The sequence below is a fragment of the Daphnia carinata genome, chromosome 8 (genome assembly GCF_022539665.2).
Source record: "Daphnia carinata strain CSIRO-1 chromosome 8, CSIRO_AGI_Dcar_HiC_V3, whole genome shotgun sequence".
NCBI classification, from domain to species: domain Eukaryota; kingdom Metazoa; phylum Arthropoda; class Branchiopoda; order Diplostraca; family Daphniidae; genus Daphnia; species Daphnia carinata.
This window is the reverse complement of record NC_081338.1, coordinates 5,947,027-5,966,387: the sequence shown is the minus strand read 5'-3', so window position 1 is coordinate 5,966,387 and position 19,361 is coordinate 5,947,027. Positions and strand designations below refer to the sequence as shown.

Here is a 19,361-nt window from a genome sequence, read left to right as displayed (position 1 = left end):
GTCAATATTGGATCATCGATAAACTTCTCCTCAGTTTAAAAAAAAAGCTTTCCCTGAAAATGTAGCTTTCCCTGGAACAACAACAAAAAAAAGTTGGAAAAATGGATCGTGACATTACACTAGAGATGAAGATCCAGTTTTAATTTCTTCATTTTTCCTGAGAAAGCCAAAAAGAAAACATTCAAGTATTGGACCAGTGGGGATTCGAAGAGGCTCTGAAGAATGTTGTGGCTCAAACCAGAAGGGGGGAGACATTTCTTGACGATTGCACAGCTGACTGGTGTCGGTTGTAAAAAGAAAGTGGTTTTTTTTTTCTTTCTTTCCACGTTTCGCAGGAAACGTTCTTCACATTTCGACATTGAAATGTGACCTTTATGGGCTAACTGGCAGATTTTCTCGTTACTTTTACTTTCCTCTCCTGTCGGAGACAAAACACAGCTGTTTCACTTTCAAAACGTCAAAAGTCTTGAAAAAAGGGCGGTGGAGGTCAAGAGGCCATACGAGAAGAGGAAACGATCCAACTCACGTTTCCCTCCCCCTTTTCATCTCATTAAGATTAAATCAATCACTATGTACCAATTAAACTCAATCCGAATACAAAGTCACGACAAAGGCTTATCGATCCATTCCTAATTGAGAAGCCCCTACGCACACAAAAACGAAAGGTTTGACGGTTTGTATCTCTTTTCATGTCAATTCTCCCCTCCATAAAGGAAAATCGATCGGGATGACATCATGCCCGTGTCGATTTTCAAACGACACGCGGCATCGCTTCAATTGTTAAAAAATGAAAAGTGTGCGCGCACGTTTGTTCATTCCCAATTCTTATTTGGCGAAGAAGATGAAGAAAATGATCTCAAATATCGTAGTCTGACATGGCCGCCTAGTCGCTCCCCCCCCCCCCCCCCCGGTAAAATTCTCCAACGGTCGTTCTTCTTCTTGTGCTCTTATTATACAATTCCCCCCTCCCTCAACCACTACGAGGGTGGCAGATGCATTACGAATCAAAAGGGCCTAGAGACACAACATCACGGCAGCTGTTGCCTCCCCTGCTACTTTTCTATCTGATGAACACAACACGGCCCGGCACGCGACCGTTGGAGAGTCAACACTTTTCATACAATTTTTCGAAAAAAAATAAAAGAACTTGTGCTCTACTGGTGTTGTTGCAGTGCCGCAATAAGCTGAGGGGGGAGTCGTAAAAACACCAAAAAACAGCCATGCGTGAATATTGGGTCCCTTCTTTTTTTTTTTTTCCTGAGAAAAACCTACAGGAGGAGAATCCGTGCGTGGGCATATCCGCGTCTTGCTACACGTAGTTGAGTCTCATATACGGCCATTACTGTACGTACACCGAAACTAACGTAAGAGGAAAAATAATTCCCTACGAACCGCATTTTTACGTGTAGAAGGTCGTTTCTTCTTCTGGCCTGTCATTCCCTTCATGAAAAATATCAATGGACATATGGAAACGGCCGGGCGGGCGTGCTGGACCGACGGGAACTCCACTTACACGCATCAACGAAAATCAAACGAAACATAAAAAAAGATAAATTTCCATAAAAACGAAAAATACCTGTTTCCCTCAACCACCCGAAGAAAACGAAGTGAAATAACAAGAAAAACGCCTTTTCCTACCTCAATCAATTTTAACCAACCACATATAGTCTTGTCAGCTAAGAATGTGTGAAGTCTTTGAAACTGTTATTAATGACCAACCACCAAATTTGGCTGACTAGCATGTTACTGTAATCTAGATGATTTGGAGCAGATGATTTTGCACCTTGATAAGCTACCAGACAAATGAATGAGTAATTGGAAATACCTTGTTGGATGCTTTCCTGTATCTCGTGACTGCTTGGCTGATGAGATCTCTGACCAAGATGTCCCCATTGCCGCAAGGAACCACCACGCTGACAGGGCCAAAGCAGACAGTGACTTTCATGACGATGAGCTGCTGCTTGATGTTGTTGTATAACCTAAAGAAACATTTGGCTCTATGACGTAAACCAAACTTCCAACATCAGATCCAGAGGAGAAGCAACGGTCACTGGAACCAACAGTCAGCAACCACCTCACTGTTGATACTGATGTTCTTCCTGTAAGAGAAACAAAGTTGTCAGCATCTCCTGCAACACAAACACTTTTTCTTGGAGAAGGAGGGGGGCAGGAAACACTCACATCCAAACTGAAAATTGAAATGCAAGACACAAACTAACTTTTAAAAGGAGAACTTTTCCTTCCACAGCAATGGAGCTGCGATGGGAAAGAAGAAGAAGAAGAAAAAAAAGTACACGAAAAGGACGCAAGACGTGTGCGATCTTTCCTGGAAATCGTTTCGAATTACAAGAGTCGAACTGGGGTTTCATACACAGCCATCATTGACAGCAGGGTAGAAAGAAGGATGGAGGGGGGAACTACGATGTACTTAGGGGGCGAACAAGCACTGCTTTTTTTCTACCAGAAAGGGGGTTTAGGTTTAACCATTACACAAAAAGATGAAGAAAAATATGACTCCTCACACAAATATTTGATAATATTTCAGATCCCGAGAGAAGAAACTTGGATTTCACAAGACAGACGTTGGTCGACGATGAAACATCACGTAAAACACAGACGCACAAACGTACGAAGCGCCCAGTTTTTATATTCTTCTTTTTCGAAACTTCTTAAACTGTTTCGGAGCGAGAGAAAGCTCTGGCTGCCCTTAAACTGCTGTTGTATGTGTGTGTTGGTTACGAGCACAACGGCATCGGCAACCCTGACGATAGACACACACGAATAACACTGCAGGGCTGATCCCCTTTTTTGCCTAGGTGGTTGCTGCTGCTGCTGGGCTCGTTACTTACAAATGCGATGGAGGCAGGGAATACGCAGGGGAACATAAAGGTAATTCCGCGCTTTCAGACCAACGCCATCTACTAGTAGGAATGTACACTTAATTTACACCTGTGATTTCTAGTAAAAAGAAAATAAAAGTGCCGCTTTAAGATTCACATCACACACGGGTAATTGATTTTATCTACGAGAGAAATCAAATTTCAATCGGGTGCCCACGGTTAAAGGAAGTTATATCTGACTGGAACTTGTGGGTTTATCTCCATTGCACAATGAATCGTTTTACATAATCCACGCACACAGACACACACTCAATGCACAACGATTCCCCGCTGCAACAACTTTGGTAATCTCTTCACGCCGTGAGAAAAATCAGTGATGAATGATGGATGAAGCACGTCGAAAAAGGAGAATAAAAAGAAACGCTAATTAACTAGATTCACAGCTGGCCGGATTCCATCTTGTATTTCATTCGCTGCTAATTAAACGAAGACACACTACATCCTCAACAACCATACAATAAACGACTGTTATCTGCCGCTGTTACATCTCTTCCTCAATGTCCTTTAGCCCAAGGTCCGCTTCCTTTTTCTTCATTATTTACGAAGGTCCTGGTACTAGTTTGCAATTATTCCTCATCATATTCATCACAAGACCATGGGAGGGCCATTTAAGATGAAACGTGATACGGGCAGAAAGTCCTTGGCAATCGAGTTGAAATAACAGCCAAAAGAAAAATAGAAAATAATTTTCCTTTTTTTTTCAGATTTCATCAACAACAGCAGCAGCAACAAGAGGAGGGTGTGATTTCCAACAGCGGATTGAATTTCATCAGAGCCAACTCGCGATGCTGCGAGAGAAAATAAAGAAATGCCATTGGATATTTATTTGATTGTTTATATATATATATATATAAATCCAAGACGATGATGGATGGTTTTTCAATTTAAAAAATGATCGTTTGCAAATGGAGACTCTCTCTTTCTCTGCGGAGATTTTCACTTTTTCTCCATCTCTCACACTTTCATTATTATAATAACACCGTGTTGTAAATCAAATTATCGTCTATTGTTATTTAATAAGCCGGTTTTTAAGCCCAAATTATGGGTTTCAGAACAAAAAAAAAAGGCTGTTTTCTAGTTGGATGGTTGGCATACAGATCTCGCCTGTCATATCCGAATGCAAGCAAAAGTATCACACTCGGATTGACGTTGATTGTAGACAGCTTCCACTTCATGTTACACAAGATGTTTTACGATCTCGACGGACAAGAAATCAATCGTGAAAATGTTGAATTTTTATCTATACCAGTATTTTTAAAATAGAACAAGTTTTCGAATGTGAATAGTCAACTACTTTCTCTAAATTGCTGAAGGCTCATACGCATCGTCGGAGAAAGTGGACGCATGTGAAAGGGAATGCATAATCAAACGGGTTATACAGCAAGCCAGAAAAACCGGTCACATTCTAGGCTGCCCTATATATACAAGGCAACATATTTATAGAGGAGAAGACCTCAAAAGTTCAAAGGCAATAAAAGATATACCCATACAAGAAAATCTATAGACTAATGAGTTCCTGTGTATTCTTCTCCGGGAATTGCTCCGACGACATGCAATCGCTATTTCCTTTGTCAACGTATCGACCGCGGGAATATTCGATACAACCTCACGTTAGATTTAAATTTTAACGTAGGAGAAGCGCCATGGTTTTTTTCCTTTTAAAATATACAGAAAGGGGAGCAGCGTAAAATCATTTACGTTTTCAAGGAAAAAATTGAACATCACGATTGCGGATATACGGTGATTTTTTGTGTTCATCTTCGTTTTGTTTCGCTTTGCAATGAAGTACAGATTCAAAGGTACACGCCCTTTTTTCCTTTACTGTGTTCCTTTTGACTGTAAATTTAAAGCGACACCAGTCCCGCCAATTCCAAAATGTTTTTTTTTTTTTTCAATCGGTTAAACCAGGCAGTTCGTGATTACATACCGTTGTGCACGAGTTTGAAATGCAGTGAACGCCCCATAGGTCCGGTTCTACTCCTACGTTCCGTTGACTCATTTTTGCGGTTTTCATCAGAAAACAGGAAACAATTTTTGAGCATTTTTCGAAAAGCATTATATCGATAACGATTTCCCCCTTTTTATTATTGTTCTCCCCCCTCAAGCTGTGCTACTAGCAAGTTATTACAGCTACTGTTTTATGACGTATCAAATCTTTCCCCAACCATTGGCAGTCACGCTCGCCGAAAACTTGCGACATTGAAATTCAAAACTCCCCGCTTTTTTGAAAAAGGACTCCCACTGTTTGACATTTGCCGCTTTCATCTTCATTCATTTTCGCCATCATCATTCACAAGACTTTCTACGTACACGTCAAAAATCCAATTAAATGCTACTTTTACGATTGAGTTTAAATTACACGTTTCCTGCAAGAGACCCAAATAAAATTAAAACACACACGCTATGTGACATGAGACGCTAAAAAAAAAAAAACCTGTAGGTCGAATTGACATGGGTGGGAAAAAAAATGCGAATAGAAGCCCTCGATTAGTACAAATGGGGACTGCTGAAAACATCAGAGAAAGAAATATTTTTTTGAAAAGGGACACACAAAAAAGTTGGATGCAGTGAACGCGCGGGAATGAGGTCACGGGACTGATGGTTTAACACACATCACGCCCTATTTCTGCTGCCGTGAAATATTTAGTACAGGACGGGTATAGCAGCCTAAATACACGATTGTTTTCCCATCTAACGGAGAATTTAGAGTAAACAGCGTTTGGTTGGCTTCTTTGCGTTCCAATTCTCAATTCTTTCCTCCTTCATTTAATAGATATCTAGATCCGCGGTCTGTCCCCTTCTGATTTCTACGCACTTACGGTTAACAAGCGGATTACGTCAAAAGACTTGGACTTAAAATGTGTATAAGGTTTCACGATAGTAACCTCAACATGAGCATTAATACTTAACATAGTTAAATTCTAAGCGAAGATAAGAGTCTTATCTGTTTCAAGAAAAGACCACCCGGTGCTATATTGAACATGGAAAATAGACAAAAAAAATATAGGGAGAAGATGAAGATTATTTTTGTGTGCTATGTATTTTAGTGATTGTGCAAGAGACAAACCTTTATACTTAGTAGATGCTCCATTGTGTAAACTTGGTCGACACACAAGGTGTGTATTATCACGTCCTTTTTTTGGAGGGGAGGTTGCATAATAGAAGGACGACAATAGGACGCCAGAAGCTATGATTATATTGCATTCTTACTTACAACAGACCTTCAAGAAATAAAGCGCACACATGGAAAACGCCTTTACCTTTGCGTTTTTATGGGCGTTTTTCGTTTTTATATGCAGACGTTGATGGTTCCAGTACAAATCAAATTTCCTTATCACAATTTGTGCTAAAATTTTCTTATTACCTTTAAAATATCCAGCATAAATTAGAATTTGACCTACTCCAATGTTCCCGATAATAAAGCCAAGATCTTCTGGCACCATTCCTGGATAAACATCATAGCCGGGCAACGAATACATGGAAATAGAATATAATGCTGAGGGAGCCATCTTTCCACCCTCCCTACGTTCACGTTCCTGCGTGAGGAAAGTAGACTCGTAAACGAGTTTGAAGAAGGAAAATTCTAAATTTAGCAGAGCAACAAACTCTAGATTGCACGAGAAAAATTGGAAGTGGAAAAATCTAGACGTGTCAGACGCTGGTTGCACCGCACAACTAATTTCTAACTGTGCTGTAGATGGTGTCATTGTTGTGCTAGTCTCTGAACAAACGTGACAAACTTGTACCGTGAATAATCAAATGAGCGTATTGAAAATGAATCGACCGGAATCGCCGGCCAATGGAAGTAAATTATGCGCCGTGTGTCGTGCAAAAGCTTCGCAAATTTGCGGCGGATGTGGCGAAATTGCTTACTGTGCTAAAGAACATCAAAAACAACATTGGTCAACCCACAAAACCCAGTGCAAACCTTACAAAATTGTTTTTGACGAAAAATATGGACGGTGCATCTCCTACCATAATTCTCCCTCACGTTCTTTATATAATTATTTGTTGAATTCGCAGTTGTATGGTAGCATCGAAGAACATCAAACCTGGAGAAATCATATTTAGAGAAAAAGCAATTATGACAGGGCCGAAACAAGGTTGTCTGCCATGTTGTCTTACGTGTTACACGAGTCTGGAGAACGTTGAAGAAGCCAGTCTCTTCCGCTGCCCTGGATGCAATTTCCCTTTCTGCAAAGAGAAATGTGCCAAGGTATTACATTAGAAATATTACTTTTAAAAACAAAAACTATTTCGGTAATTTGCGACCATGAAACAGAGCTCTGAACACAGCGAAGCCGAGTGTTTGGTATTAAGCAAAACAAAGTCACGAATTACCATAACTGACATGACGAAATCGCATCCAGTTTACCAGTGCATCTCCCCACTTAGAGGTCTCTTGTTGAAAACGACACATCCGAAGCTATTTGAGGTAAATTCTATGCAATAAGTGGATTTTAATTCATTTTAAAAATTATTACTTTTGAATAGGCATTTAAAGGACTCGAGGATCACAACAACTTACGTAGACAAACGGAATTCTGGGGCGTTTATCAGGTCAATGTCGTCAAATTTTTGCACAAAGTATGCGAATTATCGGATCAATTTACCGAGGAGGAAATCCACTCCGCCTGCGGAGCTCTGGACGTCAACGCCTACGAAATCCGGCCTCCTAACAGCGGCCAGCAACGAGTGCTGGGCGTTTTCCCACTCGCCTCCATGATGTCTCACAACTGCGTATCCAACATGAATCACGTCATCGACGGAAAGTAAGCCCCTGAATAATTTAAATTTAAAACGCGAAAAAAAAACAAATGAAATTCCAGTTATCAGATGACTGTTCGAGCTTCTGTTCCAATTATGAGAGGAGAGCAAGTATTTTCAAGTTACGCGCTGGCATTAGAAGGTAAATGTATACAGATTTAATTGTGATTTTAACGTTTGAAATAATGTTACATTATCAATGCAGGAACAAGAGAACGACGAGCTCTGTTGCGCCAGAGCAAATTGTTTGAATGCGATTGTATTCGCTGTTCAGATCCAACGGAATGTTCGACTTACTTGAGCGCCCTTCGTTGTCAAAAATGCCCGACCGGTTTCGTTCTACCCATCCGGCCGCTGGAAGAAAAGGAAACCCCATGGCAATGTTCGCAATGTTCTTATAAACTCACGGCCGTCGTAGTCAATCGAGTGGTCGATAAACTCAAAGAAGAATTCGAAGCCATTGGACCTAATGAAGTGGAAAAGTATGAATACAAGTTGAGACATAATGAACTCTTATTACCTTCACGGATGATGGAACAGGTTCGAAGGATTCCTCAAAAGACACGCCACACTTGTCCATCCCAATCACTTCTTATTCACCAGTGCCAGACAATCACTGAGTCAACTATACGGCAGGGATGAACGTTTCTTACTCAACAGTTTAACGATGGAACAGCTGGAACGCAAGATTTCCATCTGTCAGCAAATGCTTTCGGTTGCAAACATAGTTGAACCTGGCCTCACACGAATCAGAGGTTAATTTCGTTTTATGTTGAAATTAAAACTTAAACTTACGTTGATTGTAAAACTATAGGTGTGACGTTATACGAAATGCACGCCCCAATGTTGTTGATGGCCAGAAGGACGTTCGAAGCCGGCCAATGCACTTCAGCGGAATTTAAGGAAAAGATAGAGGCCGTGCGGAGTATCTTATCTGAAGCTACAAGGATCCTCTCGCTGGAAGACCCAGCTTCAACGGAAGGAGCAATGGGCACGGCAGCTGTTCAAGCGCTGGAACAAATCCAGCGTTGGATTTCCTCAATGTGACATCTAATGGAATGAATTAATTCAATTTAACTCAGTTATTTGAGTGAAGCAAAAAAAACGAGTACCCATTTGACTTGAAATTTTGAGTTCAAATGAGATCCTCATTAGCGAATCCTTTGGCCGTCTTGGTTGAAAATTACACTGCTAGGTCATCACGTTGTGCTGCAATTCATCGATCGTACTAGTTACACACTTTCAATAAAACAAATTAAACACAAACGTAATTAGAACAACAGACAGGCTATTTCAACTTCAAACTATTACCGGAAACGATGTAATAATACTCGAATTAACTGCCAATATCTGAGAGACCTTCACAACCTGGACGCTGAGAAGGAAATGCTTATATACTCAGCCCTTCCCACCTGATATCACCTTAGAAAGTTCGCACCGGAGGCCAAACACGTGTAGGACAAAAGGATTTTGCGTACCCATCCCTTTTACCACCATCATTAGGTCGATACAGGTGCTTGACACGGGGATGGGAATACGGAAAAGGTATGCATAAAAGAAAAAGTAAATTTTCAAGGTGACCTTGGAAGGAAGAGGAAAGGTGATCTTTCGTTGGGTGAAGGGCATAGAAACAACGATGATACTTTCTTTGATGGCATTATCTTTGATCGAGTATTGACCATTTACTCATGGCAATTATTGAATTGCATTGGTGATAAAGACTACATCAACTATAAACATAGTTAATATCTGCTGATGTTGGGGTATGTTGCCTATTATAATTCCTCTTGAACGCGTGCAGATTAAGATTCAAATATTATTTGATTACATCAAAGGTATCCTAAGAGACATGTAAGAAATACAGCCTTTTCTTGAACGATATCAGAAGCAATTCATTGTATTCGTCAATTAACGCATCACACAAAATAGTTATACAGGGATGAAAGATATTATAAACATATGATGTAGCCAACAAATTAGCCACATTTATATTATAGATCTCGAAACAACTAAAATGAGCTCATCCTTAAAGTGCGTGACAGCCGCCTTCAGTGCGTTTCACGTTCCGCAACAAGGTTGTTTATTATTTTGGTTGAAAGCTGCTAAGCCGCACGTGTCGATGAGACATGCGTCTAAAAATAGCCACAAAACAAGTGCGACGTGGGAGAATGCGAGATATTCACGACGCTCGATGCGTAGAATCCGAGTAAACATCAACAAATACTTGGTCAGTTTCACAAGTCTCTGCAACAATCGGCTAGTTATTAAAACTCTGCAATCGCTAGAATTTTAATTCCGTCCGAGGTTGTCGAAATGGATTACGACATTGTATGTCGTCGAACTGGTAGAAACTCGTGCGACTTTGTGTTGTCTAGCCAATCATTGACGTGGTGATGTGTGCCAGCAAACGCTTAGCCAACGCCTATATGAAAATAGAATTTTGTTTTCAATTTTAGCCCGTCTTTGCTGTCCGCTGAAATCAAGAAAAAAGAAGAATGAATAAATAGCTCTCACGTGTAAGAGTTTTGAAACGCAAACCAAAATAAAACGGGGCGATGTTGTCCAATGGCAGCACGAGACGCAATATACCGAAAAGAGTGAAATTTCCAGACGCTTCGTATCAAAGGTCTACATATTCCAGGAGCTGTCCTACAAGAACGTCAGATGCTGGACGAGTCGCAATTGTTTTTATTCGCCAGTACAGTTTAGAAATTGATCATGAATCGACCGTCAGCCAACGGAACTCAATTGTGCGCCGTGTGTCGGGCGAAAGCCACGCAAATTTGTTCGGGATGTGGTGGAATCGCTTATTGCGCAAAAGAACATCAGAAACAACACTGGTCGATCCACAAAACCCAGTGCAAACCATACAAGATCGTTTACGATGAGAAATTTGGACGGTACAACGTCTTTTCAGAATTTTAGGTTTTTATTTAAGTGTTATTCAATTTGCAGTTGCATGATGGCATTGAAGAACATCAAACCTGGAGAAATTATATTTAAAGAAAAAGCAATTATGACAGGGCCGAAACAAGGTTGCCTACCTTGTTGTCTTACGTGTTACACGAGTCTGGAGAATGTTGAAGAAGCCAGTCTCTTCCGCTGTTCTGGATGTAATTTCCCATTCTGCCAAGAGAAATGTGCCAAGGTATGCGATAATTGCACAATTAAAAAATATAATGTAACAATTTGTTCCCGCGGACACAATCAGAGCGCCGAGCATCTTTCAGCAGAGTGCCTCATTTTAAGTCGTGCCAAATTACACATCGACGACATGAGCAAATTTCATCCGATTTACCTTTGCATTTTGCCGCTCAGGTGTCTTTCACTGAAAACCACACAGCCTCAATTATTTCAGGTATTCAAACATGTCAACGGTGCCCAGTTTACCTGTGAATGACGTTGCGTGTCGATAGGCATTCAGCGAATTGGAACACCACAACGACCTGCGTCGGCAGACAGAAATGTGGGACGTCTATCAAGTCAACGTCGTCGAATTCCTGCGCACAATGTGCGGCGTTGCCGACCAATTCAGCGAGGAAGAGATCCATTCGGCTTGCGGAGCTCTCGACATCAACTCGTACGAAGTGCGGCTGTTTGGACACAACAACAGAGAAGCATTAGGTGTTTTTACGTTAGCATCCATGATGTCCCATAACTGCGTCTCCAACACGCATCATGTCATCAATTCAAAGTGATGAGCATCGCCATCACGTATGAAAATGAAAACAGCTTTTATTGTTAACATTTTTTAGTTATCAGATGACCGTACGAGCCTCAGTTGCAATCAAGGAAGGCGAGCAGATATTCGCTAGTTATACTTTGCCTCTAGAAGGTTAGTGCCATTCAATAAGCATTTAAGTGCGTTTAACATTTACTTTTCAAATGCAGGGACGATCGTGAGGCGATCTGTGTTGCGCCAGAGTAAATTGTTTGAATGCCATTGTCCGCGTTGCTCCGATGCGACGGAATGTTCGACTTTCTTATCCGCTCTACGTTGCCCGAAATGCCCAACTGGCGCCGTATTGCCCATGCGGCCACTGGAAGAGAAAGACACGCCATGGCAGTGTTCGCAATGTCCCTATCAGTTAACAGCTGCCATAGTTAATCGGTTAATCAATAAAATCAAGGAAAAATTCGAAGCTATTGGACCTAACGACGTAGAAAAGTATTAAACAATTGCAAACCTTTGAATTATTTTTTTGCTGTTTCATGGTACATTCATGGAACAGATTCGAAGAATTTCTCAGTCGATACGCCCCCCTGCTTCATCCGAATCATTACCTGTTCACGAACGCGAGGCAATCGTTGAGTCAATTGTACGGCAGAGATGAACGTTATTTACTCAATACGTTAACGATGGAACAGCTGGAACGTAAAGTCTCCATCTGTCAACAACTGCTGGCTGTGGCGGACATTGTCGAGCCTGGACTCACTCGAATCAGAGGTTTGAAAATCTTATCTAAAAACAACTGCATTGACGTTAAAAAGTGTTGTGACATTAGGCGTGACGCTGTACGAAATGCACGCCCCAATGTTATTGATAGCAAGAAAGATATTTGAGGCGGGGCATTGCACGCCCACTGAATTTAAAGAAAAGGTTGAAACCGTTCGTAGTATCTTATCGGAAGCGACGAAGATCCTCTCACTAGAAGATCCATCGTCAAGCGAAGGGGCCATGGGTATGGCAGCTGTTCAATCCCTGTGCCAAATTCAACGTTGGATTCTCACCATGTGACAAACGTGACAAGAATGTCGTCTAGACCAGCAGAATCCTCAATGTCAATACTGTCTACAATTGTCTATAACACAGCCTGCCTTTTGTTTATATACAGTCTAACAATAGAAAAACGTATTAACTAGAGGATAACGAGAACAATAAATGACCTGTTGCTTATTACCTTTTCCCACGTTTCACTGGCACATTTCATTCCACCAACTGTCGGTGCAACGTCTTTGAAACTCGAACGAAGGTAAGAAACAATGCAGAAGGAAGGGGACGCAATTTCTGTCCCTTAAAAAAAAAGGTTGCCAAACCCTGTCGTTAAGCGGGAGCTTGACAAATGATGTTTTGTTTTTTAACTAATGAAATAAGACATACAGACCAACCCATAATTTTCCTCGAGTCAAACATTTAAAAAAATGAGATTAATAGATCTAAAATTATTCAGTGAATAATTAACGTGACACGAAACGCAGTCAATGTAGCAATGAAGCCGATGGCATTACTTTATGGTGGGAATGCGGGCCACGTTCAAACTCATCGGCAAAGAAAATAGTGCCCGCCCACGACACGTTTTACGAATTTTTTTTGTGTAAAATTTCTTAGCCTTACGACAAGTCAGGGAACGTGTTGATATGCGTGAATTCCTCAATCGCACTGCGACGCAACAAATGTCGAACAAAAATCGTGTTTACCTACTGTTCGGACGAAATGCGGAAGATGGCCTTCGTGAAGTTGACGGATGAGTTGAAGACATTGTTTGCCGCTAAAATAACATTTTGGCTCTTCATTCCAAAGCTCATCTACGAACAACGTGAGAGCCAATGAAAACAACCTTTAAAAGCTAGCCACTCGACCAGACGACCCATAAGTGAAGTAAAGATACAAATGGTGTTTGTTTCCCCCCTCCATTTCTAACCACGTAGGCATCAGGAAGAGTCGCACGTTTTCGTTTAGCATTAGTTACCAGAGTTGCAGCATGAGTCTCGAAGAATCGCCGATAACTTGCAATGGATTTCAATCAAACGCGTCGTGTGATGGAAGCGGAGAAGTGTTTACAAACAAAGATGAGGCCATCCACAAGATGTCCTGCAAACCTTACAAAATTGTGTTTAATGAGAAATTCGGACGGTAAATGAAATTTGTGGTACCTAATGTTCGTGTGACATTTTTTTAAAAAGATTTATTGCGCAACAGCTGTTTAGTTGCTACGAGGAACTTAAAACCTGGAGAAATTATTTTTGGAGAAAAAGCTGCCATCGTAGGTCCGAAACAGGGCTGCCGGCCATGCTGTCTTAAGTGCTTTACGAGTCTAGATAATGTGGCCAGTCTCTTCAGATGCCCTGGATGTAATTTCCCATTTTGCCAGGAACAGTGCGCCAAGGTGAGCATTTCCTAATGTTTCAATCTCACAATACTATTAATCAATTTTAAACAAAGAGTCCTGAACACGCCACGGAATGCGTCGTACTGAGCCGGGCAAGATCGTGCATCAGCATTAACGATATGAGCAAACCTCATCCAGTCTATCAATGCATCACTCCGCTCAGAGGTATTTTGTTAAAAACTACACAGCCGAAACTGTTTGAGGTATTTGGCAATAGGAACGTTAATTAAAAACATTTCCAAAACTAATTAACTTACCAATGGTACAGGAATTCAGTGGGTTGGTGCATCACAATGATCTACGTCGACAGACGCAAATGTGGAGAATTTATCAAGTGAATGTCGTTCAATTTCTTCGCAAAGTTTGCGGATTGGCCAATGAATTCAGCGAGGAAGACATTCACGCGGCTTGCGGTGTGCTGGACGTCAACGCCTTTGAAATTCGCCTGCCCGGCAGCAAACGTCAACAAATATTGGGCCTTTTCCCCACAGGGTCCATGATGTCTCATAGATGTGTAGCAAACACGCATCACGTCATCGACTCCAAGTAATTTGCATGTACCTTGAAATAGAAATTGATTTAATATCAAACGTTTGTGTTAGTACTTACGAAATGACCGTCCGTGCCTCAGTTGCCATTAAGAAAGGCGAACAACTGTTCACAACTTACACACTTCCGCTAGACGGTACGTTTTTATCGAGATTTCAATTTTTAAAAATCTATAAAACAATTAAAAATGCAGGGACAAATGATCGTCGATCCGTTTTGCGTCAGAGCAAAATGTTCGAATGTGATTGTCCCCGTTGCTCAGATCCAACGGAATGTTTGACGTTTTTATCGGCACTACGTTGCCCCAGATGTCCGATTGGCATCATGCTTCCAATCCAGCCACTGGAAGAGAACGAAACGCAATGGCAATGCTCTCCTTGCTCTCATCAGTTAGACGCAGCTGTTGTGACCCAACTGATTGACCAACTGAAAGACGAATTTGAGAACATTGGACCAAAGGACGTTGAAAAGTAAGCAGCCAAATCCATTAGACGCAATCCTTGTTTCAATCGTACGATATTAGGTTGGAAGAGTTTCTTAGCCGACACGCCTCGTCGCTCCATCCCAATCATTTCTTGTTCACGAGTGCCAGGCAATCACTGAGCCAACTGTACGGCCGAGACGAAAATTATTTACTCAACACCTTGAAGATGGAACAGCTGGAACGTAAAATTTCCATTTGCCAACAATTACTATCCGTCGCCGATGTAGTCGAACCTGGACTCACTCGAGTCAGAGGTCTGTCGCCTTCCCTAAAAATAGTTTTTGAATTTTAATTGATACCGACATTCAATGTTTATTAAATTAGGAGTTACCCTTTACGAGTTGTATGCGCCGATGTTGCTGCTGGCCAAACGGACGTACGAAGCTGGGCATTGCACATTAGCTGAATTTAAAGAAAGGATCGTTGCTGTCGAGGCCATCTTGTCTGAAGCAACACAAATCCTTTTGCTCGAAGATGCAGCCTCAACCGAAGGAGCTGTTTGCGCTGTACAGGCACTTGATCAAATCCGACGCTGGATCGCTTCCATCTAATTGCTCTCCATACCGTTTATTTGCGTCATTGAAAAAAGGGGAGGGAAAAAAAAAATTATAACACGTATACAATGGGGAAAAAATGATATCGGGGAGAGGCAAAGACGGACAAGAATTTTGCACACATACAGACGCACAAAAGGAGGAAAAAAGAAACTGTTTTTTATTGATTTACTGTCTAATTTTTTTCGTCATCTCCAACTGTGCCCTCCGACGCTTACTCTCTAATTCTTATTCCTCTATCGCGAAAGCGCTTTAATTTAAAAAAAAGGAAAACAATGAACGACAGGTTTTCATGAGGCAAATGAAAAAAAAAATGGATAATTAGCGCGTCCACATATCAAGTGAGTAAGGAAAATGAAGAAGAAGTCGATGTGTCAATCTGTACATCTTCGCAAATCAAGTCACGAAATGTTAGTTGCTGGTGGAGGGACATGAAAGCGCTGAACTATTTGACTTTTTAAATTAAAGGATTTTGTTTTTTCTCGATCTAAAAAGGAATAATAATAATTAGCGGATCGCTTCCAAGCGTTTGGGGGGCATTCGATATGTTCGTCTATCCCCCATAACTAACTGCACGTCCAACACTGAACCGACACTTAAAGAGTTCCATTATCGGGTGGGAAGTCATTTTTGAGCTTTCTGGAGTTGTAAAGTCGACGAACGGAGGGAAACGAAAATCCGAAAAATAAAGAATGAGGAAAGTAATTCGGGGCGATATAACAAACAAATCACGACACGCTTGAAAAAGAAAAATTGTTGGATAAATTAAAGTGAAAAAAAAAAGGGTGGCGGATTTTGGGGGAGGAAAAACAGCGACGAAGATATCGTCACGCCACACCCTTCCGATCTTCAATTTCTTTTAGCTCCTATTGAATTATTATTATCCTATTTTTTTAAATGTAACTTTCTTTTCTATTGATTAATATAACAAAAAAAAAAAGGATATCTTTCATAGTCCTGATCCTTTCTGGGCCTAATTCATCCATCCTGAAGCTCACGTTTGGAGACGAACAAAACTTTTGTTTGCAAGATGTGTTATAAAAGGAATATTTTAAGTTATCTCGCTTTACTTAAGGCACTGAATAAAGAGGGAAAAAAAGTGTTAATTTGGGTAGGTAGGAATACGAGCAACCGAAAATTTAGGAAAAAAAAAACCCTAGATGACAAAATAAAGGGGAAATATCGATGAAAAAACTTGGAAACCTAAAACAAGATAAACCGAAAGTTTAAAAAAAGAGGAAACGCAGCTTTGAATGGGTCACGTTGCTAGATAAAGGAATTTAGGGTTAAGGGGGCAGGGAAAGAGAAATTGTAATATTCGTAGGTAAAGGGGTTTCTCTTATAGGGATCACCAAAAGGGCTGCCCAAAGAGAAATCCTAGAAGAAAGAGGAAAACAGATTATTGGCTATTATGAACTATACAAATTTCACATCTCGTTGAATTCTTTTTTTTTCTTTTGCATTTTGGCTTCGCATGGGCGTTGGGAGGGGGGGGGGGGGAAATGAGCCGAGGTTGAAACCCAATTTATATCTAGCGTAGTAATAGAATTAGTAATAGTTGTAATAATAGTCCACTGAAACTATTGATCTATCGCGAAGGCGGGAAAAAAAACACTGTCGCATCATAAATGCGGCGGTAGCGGAAAATTGCTGGGATAGAAGTGCTGACTGGACCCGGGAATAGTCGCCGCCGAAATGGACGACGAGTCGTCATGCCAAACCATTTCTTCGTCAATGTCAATGTGTTGTTGCGTTTGTTGGTGGTGATGCTGTTGATGAAGCTGCTGTTGTTGCAACTGCTGCGACGGCATAGGATTCAAATAGAATCCAGTAGTCCTGGAACACGCAACTCCATTGGATGGTTCGGCCGTTTCTACCAATGGCTGGCGATGTCCGCCGAAAGGGGTCGTCATACTATGACCATGGGTGTACATTCCTTTACGAGGTGATCGCGCCTTTATCACTTGCGGTCGATGCATCTCCTCCAGAACAGACGGTGCGACATAAGTAAATCCCTGTTCAATTATTGGGTTTTTTATTATCAAGGAATTGGTTTCAAAAAATAGGATTCGGATTTACGTGGAAGACCATATTGGCACTCTCACTGAGAGTAGAATCGTCGGGCGAGTCGATAGGGGTCTGTTTGGTGAAACGGGTATCAAATTGGGAGACGTCATCGGCACTAGCCTAAACATTCGGATATTACACGAGTCAGATTAACTGATAAGAGGTTATTATCAAAATAAATGTTGACAGTTTACGAGGCAAGGTTTAAAGGGCGGATCCAGTCTGCGACAAGCCACTTCATTCCAGTCAATCGCCTTGAAAAACGGGTGCATCCGCACAGGCTCGCCGTCCGCGACTGTACTGCCCAAACGCGAGACAACTCCTCTCTGTATTGGAGAAAATAACACGGATTAGAAACCAAATTATTTGCAACAAGGAAAAATACACTACCCACCTTTAACAGCCTGCGAATCAAATCACGGGCGTCTGGCGTTAAATAAGGAGGAAGGTTCAATTTTCCCTTCAAAATTTTCTCGATGGTTTTCTTTCGGTTTTCAGCCGTAAATGGTGGCTAGTAAACAAGAGGATAAGTTTTTTTGACGACCATCGGTCAGATGTCAAAAGAAAAGATTTCAAAATACATACCGCTCCGGTCAACATATCATACATAAGGGCGCCAAGAGACCACCAATCAACAGCTTTGCCATGGCCACTCCTCGTCAGAATCTCCGGGGCCCTATTGCAAACACGACTTGGCATGATGAACTGGATCTAATTCGTTTTTTATTAGTTCAACGACCTTACATGTATTCGATTGTTCCACAGAATGTGTGCGTCACGCCCCCGTCTTCAACAGATTCTTTGCATAAACCAAAATCGGTCAATTTGACGTGGCCGTGTGCATCCAGCAAGATATTCTCGGGTTTCAAATCCCTAAGGTCAGAATTCGTTGGTTAGGCAGAAACGCAACACCCATAATTCAAGACGGAATTACCGATAAATGATGCCTTGGCAATGGAGATGCTCCAAAGCCAGAATGATTTCTGCAAGGTAGAAGCTTGCTGTATCCTCCATAAATATTCCCTCTCTTTCAAGATGCATGAACAGTTCTCCACCACTTAGGTACTCCAATATTAGGTAAAGCTTCCCTCCAGTTTGGAAAGCGTAAATAAGGTCGACAATGAATGGATGCTTGACTGCCTCCAAAATGTTCCTCTCTGCTTTGGTGTGAGCTGTGTCTTTCTGATTTCGCACAATCGTGGCTTTCTTCAGCACTTTCATGGCAAAAATGTGGCCAGCATCTTTTCCTGTCAGCTTTCTCACTTGGAAGACTTTGCCGTATCCACCTCTGCCAAGTACGCGCCTCAGTTCAAAGTCCTGAGGGCCAGTCTTCTCTGCACCAGGGTTAACAGTGGTCTCTGATAGTTGAACAGCTTCAACATCAGGAGAGCTACAGAATACAGCCAAGCACATAGTTATGTTATTAAAGCATTCTTTAGTGGTTGTGCAATATAACTTAATCTAGATCAATGGTACACTTACTCCATATATGAAGACGGAAGCAGGAATGGTTCCTTGTCGGCAAGCTGGTCTTGCTAAATGAACAAATATGGAATGTGAAATCTTATATCCAAGTACCAGGTCAAACATGACCCTGAATAAAATTTGAAAGCAGCTTACTTCAACTTCAATCACGTCGTCATCAGACTCTCCGTCTAGATCCACGTTGTTTCCATCCAAATCGTTAATATCGATGTCAAAAACTCCAGCCATTTTGGGAAATGAACGAAAAACTTTTACATTGAAAGGTAAGATTTAAAACGTAACGCCTTTGAGATATGATACTACGACGGTTTCACTGGATGAATCAACTCTAATTTCTCAAAAACACGGACTAGCAGAAGGTTTGTGAAGGGAAAACGTAAGCCACGAGTTAGCCAGTGAGAGCAATATACAAGATCATACGTTGCCTTTACCGGAAATTCAAAAA

General features: G+C 41.3%; 4 protein-coding genes and 1 long non-coding RNA gene across 5 annotated transcripts; 3 read left to right on the top strand and 2 right to left on the bottom strand.

Annotated features, from left to right (window-relative positions):
- Nucleotides 1-6,659: 6,659 nt before the first annotated feature.
- On the top strand, nt 6,660-8,869 carry LOC130700340 (SET domain-containing protein SmydA-8-like). The gene is made up of 8 exons (XM_057522383.2): nt 6,660-6,862; nt 6,924-7,116; nt 7,183-7,335; nt 7,395-7,672; nt 7,730-7,809; nt 7,873-8,149; nt 8,208-8,422; nt 8,482-8,869. The coding sequence occupies exons 1-8, from the start codon at nt 6,660-6,662 to the stop codon at nt 8,712-8,714; spliced, it is 1,632 nt and encodes a 543-aa protein (XP_057378366.1). The 3' UTR covers nt 8,715-8,869.
- On the bottom strand, nt 8,577-9,035 carry LOC130700359 (uncharacterized). The gene is made up of 3 exons (XR_009003756.2): nt 8,979-9,035; nt 8,780-8,906; nt 8,577-8,717 (listed from the first exon to the last, which is right to left on the bottom strand). It is a non-coding gene; the product is annotated as an uncharacterized LOC130700359 (long non-coding RNA).
- Nucleotides 9,036-10,321: 1,286 nt separating this feature from the next.
- Nucleotides 10,322-12,567, top strand: LOC130700341 (SET domain-containing protein SmydA-8-like). Its single transcript, XM_057522385.2, has 8 exons — nt 10,322-10,567; nt 10,623-10,815; nt 10,879-11,025; nt 11,084-11,361; nt 11,423-11,502; nt 11,559-11,835; nt 11,900-12,114; nt 12,173-12,567. The coding sequence occupies exons 1-8, from the start codon at nt 10,386-10,388 to the stop codon at nt 12,403-12,405; spliced, it is 1,605 nt and encodes a 534-aa protein (XP_057378368.1). The 5' UTR covers nt 10,322-10,385; the 3' UTR covers nt 12,406-12,567.
- Nucleotides 12,568-13,354: 787 nt separating this feature from the next.
- Nucleotides 13,355-15,505, top strand: LOC130700343 (SET domain-containing protein SmydA-8-like). Its single transcript, XM_057522387.2, has 8 exons — nt 13,355-13,521; nt 13,588-13,774; nt 13,831-13,980; nt 14,046-14,323; nt 14,380-14,462; nt 14,520-14,796; nt 14,850-15,064; nt 15,135-15,505. Exons 1-8 carry the CDS (start codon nt 13,370-13,372, stop codon nt 15,359-15,361), a joined length of 1,569 nt encoding a protein of 522 aa, XP_057378370.1. The 5' UTR covers nt 13,355-13,369; the 3' UTR covers nt 15,362-15,505.
- On the bottom strand, nt 15,357-19,308 carry LOC130700342 (ribosomal protein S6 kinase beta-2-like). The gene is made up of 9 exons (XM_057522386.2): nt 19,052-19,308; nt 18,914-18,966; nt 18,366-18,821; nt 18,176-18,304; nt 18,017-18,107; nt 17,826-17,942; nt 17,626-17,757; nt 17,444-17,551; nt 15,357-17,379 (listed from the first exon to the last, which is right to left on the bottom strand). The coding sequence occupies exons 1-9, from the start codon at nt 19,142-19,144 to the stop codon at nt 16,987-16,989; spliced, it is 1,572 nt and encodes a 523-aa protein (XP_057378369.1). The 5' UTR covers nt 19,145-19,308; the 3' UTR covers nt 15,357-16,986.
- Nucleotides 19,309-19,361: the final 53 nt, after the last annotated feature.